The sequence below is a fragment of the Nestor notabilis genome, unplaced genomic scaffold, assembly GCF_000696875.1.
Source record: "Nestor notabilis isolate BGI_N333 unplaced genomic scaffold, ASM69687v1 scaffold20355, whole genome shotgun sequence".
In the NCBI taxonomy this organism is placed as follows: Eukaryota; Metazoa; Chordata; class Aves; order Psittaciformes; family Psittacidae; genus Nestor; species Nestor notabilis.
The window spans coordinates 556-7,006 of record NW_009930835.1 but is presented as its reverse complement, the minus strand read 5'-3'; the positions used below and the strand labels follow the sequence as shown (position 1 = coordinate 7,006).

Below are 6,451 nucleotides of genomic sequence, written 5' to 3'. Positions count from 1 at the left end.
GGGCAGTCGGGGTGTTCCTAGAGCGGAGGCAGCCAAGACAAGGCTCGTTGCGATGGGTTTTTAAAAACTGAAGTCTTTATTAAAAGTTTTATCCAAATTTTGTAACAAAAGATACAAAAGGGGCTGGAGATTCTTATTCCTGGGACTAGTCTGACCAATTGCAACCTGACAGTCACTAGGCTAATATAAAATCCATACAATCTGCTAAAAATGCAGGGAAAAAAAATTAGAAGTAACTGCTGCTCTGAAATTTCCTTTTTTCTTAAAAAAATTCCTTTAACATTTATAAGTTACTCAGTTTGCATTTTACAGGACTAATTCTTCTCCGAATGGTTACAGCTACTGTACAACACGAGACGACAGCAAGACCAGAACAAAGCAACAGGAACTGGGATGTGCTGCAACACACTCCACTCCTCTGCAGGAACCGCTGCCGAGTCTCCCCTCTGGGTGCCTGCAGGTTGCCCACTGGGAATGCCACAAAGTGCCAGTGCATCCGTGGGGAGCAGGAGGAACAGCAGCTACTCCCGCCCTAGCACAGCTCTGCGGCACCCAGTTACCATCCCTTGGGTGCCACGGGGCCAGTGAAGCTCGTGGATGTGCTGGGTGAACCCCTCCAGGCAGAGGAAGGGTGGGCAAGGGGTGAGGAACGCTCCGTAGCGGAGTTACACGCGGCTCATCCCTGCTTCCTCCTTCCAGCCACCGTGGGCTGAGGGTACTCGTTGCTCTGCGGCACCATCAGAGCATGAACACGAGTGGGAGAGAGCTGGGTTCTGATCAATGCACTTCTCTTCATGCTAAGAAAGAAAGAGGAGGAGGAAGAGGATGCGTACACCAGGCTAGCGCTGAGGCAACTGTCCAGAGCTGGTACTGGCTAGCAGAAGGACCCTGAGAATATCGAGGCTAACCCGGTCTCCCGGGGAACGCCGAGTTAGGTGCATCACAGTGATACTGGTTGAACGTGTTCTGTACAGTGCGAAATGGAGGTTGACACAAGTGCAGTATCCCTTCACCTGCTATTTCCTATCTCTTCCTAAAGGCAGAGGCTGCTACGGGGTGACAAGAGGCCTCATCACAGCAAAGACACTCACAGCCACAGAAATCAGGCTTATTTGGACATCCAAGTAGAAGTTATTGGGTGGCCACTGGGAAAAAGATTCCAGTTTATAAAAAAACAATAGGAAAGCAACTGCAGGGCTACTGAAAGGTGCATCGCCAGAGGTGCAAGCAGCCACCCTCCCTCTCCCAAGACCCCATGCACGGCCCATCCCCAGCACTAAAGTTATCTTCAAGCATCTCCAGAGATCACATCACCATTATTTCTGATCACAGAGACCTCAGGGAGCGTTGGAGTCCATTTAGATGAACCAGATTTGCACCCACTGCTCAAGGTGGCTCAAGCGTCTTCAGAAAGCTGGTCTGAGGGCATGTGGATAAGCAAATGCCTTCTTTGCTGTCGGGCAGGGTGGGAGCTGGAGCTCTGGGTCCAGTGTGGCAAAGCTGATTTCAGACACAAAAGATACCCGAGGAGGAGGAAATAGGGTTTTTTCTGGTTTTTTTTTTTTTTTGTGTGTGTGTTTTCTTTCTTTTGTGTTTTTTTTGTTTTGTTTTTGCAAACTGCTGCACAAACCACAGAACGGAGAAAGCCTTTGGTCATGGATACCTGTGAGAAGTGAGCCTTGGATGGAAGATTCCCCTGAATGCCTACAGGATTCTACATCTTAAAAAAATATATTGTGGACGCTGCAGCCATACAAAGGGGGGAGGAGCGGGAGACGGGGATTTACAGTCTCACATAGACACAACGGGGAGGTTAAGACAAGCACAGTCAGAGTCTGTAAAACTGATTGGGTTGCTGGGATCAGTCATCCTCATCGTCCTCTTCGTCTTCTGGATCTTCCTCTCCTTCATCCTCTAGATTTCGTTTTCTCTTTTCCCCTCGTGGCAGGTCTGCAAAGAGAGGCCAAGCATGAAGCTCAGTTCAGTCTTGTGTGAACTGAAAGCATTTGAACTGGGGCTTCGAGCTGCTGGTGAACAAGCACAGACTAGACTGGCACCATTCCGGAGCAGAGATCCACCCTGCCCAGCTTCTCATGGCAGCCAGGAAAGCCGGGACTAGCACGAGGCATTAACTGTTTACTACTGCCCTCCAAGCACCCCACGTTTCAATGGGCTCTTTTTGGCTTCGAAGAATTCAGTCCCTTCGGACCAGGCTCATACAAGGTGATCTGAAGTCACACCAGTCACTATATTCTGTGGAGCTTTCATTCAGGTGTTTATAGATTGTTACAGCCAGAGGAGTCTGGACTCGTGTCAAGAAGGGTCTGCACTCCCCTACAGCTGAGAGGAGAGGAATGTGTGTGTCCAAGAGCATTTCCTCACACGCAATGCCACCATGAGCTTCTGTGACAGAAGCCCTCCTCCAGCACAAGGCTACCAGTTCAAGCTACTTCGAACTGGTTTTCTAGTCAATTTGCCTCTTTAATATTTAGGCACTTACCCAGCTTGGTTGGTATTAGGAGGCACTGAAACGCATTTCCCCATCACCAGTGTATGACCCTTTGGTTATAACCACTATCCAATGGTCAGCTTATGCATAAGCAGCAGCTTTAGCAGTGGCCATAGCCAAAAGGCTGCACTTTCGATCAGGGGAGAGCTGCAGGCAACACCAGCACTGCACTGCAGCCTGGGAAGCTCTACAAAACCAGCAGATGTGAGAATGTTAAGGCAGCTTTGCAAGCACTTAGTTTGTCAGGCTTCAACTCACCATCATCAGCTTCATCTTCTTCATCATCCTCACCATCTTCCTCCTCATCTTCCTCCTGGAGTCAAAACAAGATGCTTTGATGCAAGAGTCACAGTTCCACCAGCAAGGTGTAACTCCACAGCAACATCTTCCTTCCGCTCTGCTCCAGCCCTACTTGAGCCTCAGGGTGTCAAGTACAAGCCAAGCAGTGAGGAGCTATCGGTTCCTGAACAGCTTCCTGCATCCCTACGAAGGGGCTGTTCAGCTCTGTCCCTGGAAGCCATGGAAGTACCAGGCTGAGCAATAAATGGGTCTGACCTGGCACACTCCGTACACAACGAGTCAAAAGGTGTATGGGAAAAGGGAGCACACAGCAGCACTCCCAGATCCACCCGAGGTGCCTGGTCAGATGGGTCACCAGGTGAAGGGATAAACACACTGTCAAACACAAACCAAAGACAGAAAGCCTCACCTCATCATCTACTCCGTCCTCCTCCTCTTCACCTTCCAGATCATCATCTTCATCTTCTTCATCATCGATGACTTCTTCATCCAAATCATCCTCCTCATCAGCATCCTCCTCTTCCTCACCCTCACCTTCTACCAAAAGGAGAGGGAGGTAAGTGTTATGGTTCCCCAACACTCACACCTCCAGCCCAAGTGCTACGTGAGCAGCAGGCAGGAAATCACAGCAAGAATGCATGAGGAGTGCCAGCAACAAGCCCTGTCAGCCTGCAGCAAGTCTCACATCTTCCCCAGCCTGCCAAAGGAGGGAGGGGGGTTACCCAGACACCTTAGTGGCAAGTTAGAAACATGATTTATAGCAGTGGTCACGTTGCTAAAAATGGGGTTGTTTCCCCAGCAAGAAAACCGAGAGAAAATCCTCACCTTCCCCATTCTCATACTCATCCTCCAGTGCATCCCCATCTGCTTCAGGGTCTGAGTCAGGGGCTTCCTGGTCATCAGCATCATACCCGTCTAGGTAGGTGAGCTGGGGCAGGAGGGTGAACACGCTCTCCCGGTAGTTGATGAGCATCGTCACCTCACAGTTGAAGAGGTCCAGGCTATGGAGGTTTGGCAACTTTTTCTGCAAAGATCAAATCATTAGATTATTGACAAGTTGACACTGTTTGAAGATCAGGCAACCATCACAGGACAGCTGGTTTGCTACCCACATCTAGTACAGAAGTGCCTTTGCATGCTTAATTCCCACCACGTGCTCCTCAGATGGAGAGAAGTTACTACTCTTGGTAACTGTAGGCAAAGAAGACTTCTTTTCAGCTCCTCTGTCCTAGTTTCCCCACCTTGGAGACAGCTCCCTGTGAAACCACATCCAAACCATACTCTCTTCTGAACAGGGTGGGCAACAAGCCCAGCTCCCCAGCAGGAGGAATCACTGAGCTGGACTCATCCTGCCCAAATCATGAGGTAAAACCTAAATCACCACGCAGAAAGTGCCTGTGAGCCTCTCAGAACAGCCACAGCAGCTCCCCTGCTCCAGTCCTTGCACTGTGCAGCAGGTCAAGCAAAGGAGGAATAAAATGGCTTCAAGCTACTTCTGAAGGGACCAAAGGCAACAACTAATGAGGCAATGCCCTAGATCAGACCTTTCAGCTACAGAGGCAGGATCACAAGGCAAGAGCCTTCTCTGGGGCAGTGCAGATGCAATGGGAACCCTGCAGTGTGTGCTGTGACAGCACCCAGGGTGAGAGGGTCCCAGCCCAGCACAACAGTGCCTTTGGACTGACGGGACGAACACCCTTGCTGGTGTCTAACCAGCTCATCTCCATGACACCTCAGGTGCCACCTACCTCTAAATGCATCTGACCCATTAACAGTCCTTTCTCATTTCATGCTTCTTTTAGCAACTGGCTGCTGGTTTTCCAGACAGAGAAGCCATTAACTGTTAGTCCAGCCTCAAATTGGTCCCACTCATCTGTTCCCATGAGAACCACAAAGTGCTGTTGGAACAGTTACCAAGATGTTGGACTTCTGCTGCACAGACACGCTCCCCAAAGGAAACAACATCATCCCTTAGATTCCAGCACAGCCTTTCACTCACCAAGGGCTCCAGGGTATTGATGTCTTTGATCTTGTTGCCGCTTAGATTCAAGTGTGTCAAGTTAGGAGTTCTCTCTGCTAGAACTTCAAGGCCACCAGAAATCCTATTATCACTCAGCTCCAACTGCCAAGAGGGAATATCACATAGTCATAAAGGGCTTCAATTTGCAACAAGGGGAATAAAATTGCCCTGAGAACTGGACTACAATGGACACTCAAGTTCCACACCCTGTTCCTTAGACCACACCACAGAGCTGCAGTTGAAGTGTTCACTTGAAATCCCTTGCCCACAGCACTCCCAGCCACCTCCGTGCTGCAGGACACAGGGGCACATGCTCTAAAATCACTAATATTTATGATATTTTGAATATAATAATTTGGTATTTGGGGAACAGGGTGCCCAGAGAAGCTGTGGCTGCCCCATCCCTGGCAGTGTTCAAGGCCAGGTTGGACACAGGGGCTTGGAGCAACCTGCTCTAGTGGAAGGTGTCCCTGCCCGGGGCAGGGGTTGGGACTGGATGAACTTTAAGGTCCCTTCCAACACAAACCATTCCACGATTCTATGTTACTGAAGCCTCTGATAGTAGCATGACAGCAAAAGCAGAGAGAAAGGATGCTAAACATACAAAGGATCCCCAAACACACAGCGAGCTCAAAAGCATTTCGTTGCTAAAAAACAACCTCTGTCACTTGCTCAGGCTGAAGGCTACAGAGGAAAAACCAAAATCAAATGGCTTTTTTCTGGCAAATACAGGAAAACCCCCCAGGGACAGGACAGCAGAAGTGTCAGACCTGCTGGAGAGGGGACCACAGGGCGGACTCACCTTCCGTAGTTTGTTGAGTTTGGGCAGGTTGGAGACGGACAGCAGGTTGATGTTGATCATGCTGAGGAACTCCAGGTTCTCAAAGTCTGAGGAGAGACCAACGATCTTCCCATCATCCGAACGGCAGTTATCAAGAACCAGCTCCTTCACCTGCCAACACAGACACCAGCAGGGGTGAGCGCACCCGGCCAAGCCTCACCTCGAGCCTGCCACGCTGGCATCAGGCAGTGACCCACACCTCAGAGCAGCAGATCCTCCTTACTCACATTAAGGGACACACGAGATCTTAAAGCTAAAGAACTTTTCGAGGGCACAAGGTGCGAATCCCTCGGGGTGGTTAGGACTTCACCCTTTAAGCATGAGCCATGCAATGTGCAACCACTGCACCACCCCACAGCTCCAACCAAGGTCCACCTTCTCCACCAAGAAGCAATAAGGGGTTGAACCATGAGGTTGTATCAAAAAGCTTCACGCATTAAGGCACCAAAAAGCTTTCAGGGTCACACTTGAGACTTCACTAACAGGAGACCCAACAAGGTCTTCTGGTTTTGTCCCCTTCTACTTCTCTCCATGCCTGTGGGGTGCTGGAAAAGCTGCCTCCAGAGGCTTCCTTTCCCTGTGACAGTCTCCATGCAGAGGTGACACATCTGCCCAGGCAGGTCTCTTAAGCAGATGAGCCTCAGGCTAATGAAGCAGAACCACTGATGGCACCTAATATTTTGCCCAGCGTAGGCTACACACGCAGAAACCAGCACTAGCCGGTAATCCAGCACAGAAATCACCCCTCCTCTGGCATCAGGACCAAGAAACACCAGCGCAG

At 50.0% G+C, this 6,451-nt stretch overlaps 1 protein-coding gene across 2 annotated transcripts; it reads right to left on the bottom strand.

Moving 5' to 3' along the window:
* Positions 1 to 1,607: 1,607 nt before the first annotated feature.
* On the bottom strand, positions 1,608 to 5,777 carry LOC104400478 (acidic leucine-rich nuclear phosphoprotein 32 family member B). 2 transcript variants are annotated; one of them, XM_010015612.1, is made up of 6 exons: positions 5,632 to 5,777; positions 4,809 to 4,931; positions 3,635 to 3,833; positions 3,219 to 3,343; positions 2,768 to 2,822; positions 1,608 to 1,950 (listed from the first exon to the last, which is right to left on the bottom strand). In XM_010015612.1, exons 1-6 carry the CDS (start codon positions 5,689 to 5,691, stop codon positions 1,862 to 1,864), a joined length of 651 nt encoding a protein of 216 aa, XP_010013914.1. In that variant the 5' UTR covers positions 5,692 to 5,777; the 3' UTR covers positions 1,608 to 1,861. The 2 variants fall into 2 exon arrangements, with proteins under 2 accessions (XP_010013914.1, XP_010013915.1); XM_010015613.1 differs by having other exon boundaries at positions 2,768 to 2,819.
* Between the last annotated feature and the right edge of the window lie 674 nt (positions 5,778 to 6,451).

Bases quoted from the DNA above. Each gene is read 5' to 3' on its own strand.
- LOC104400478 (XM_010015612.1), bottom strand. From the start codon at position 5,691: ATGATCAACATCAACCTGCTGTCCGTCTCCAACCTGCCCAAACTCAAC. The intron at 4,932-5,631 runs GTGAGTCCGCCC...CCCTCTTGGCAG, and splicing joins AACTCAACAAACTACGGAAG to TTGGAGCTGAGTGATAATAG. The intron at 1,951-2,767 runs GTGAGTTGAAGC...CTCTCTTTGCAG, and splicing joins AGAAGATGAAGCTGATGATG to ACCTGCCACGAGGGGAAAAG.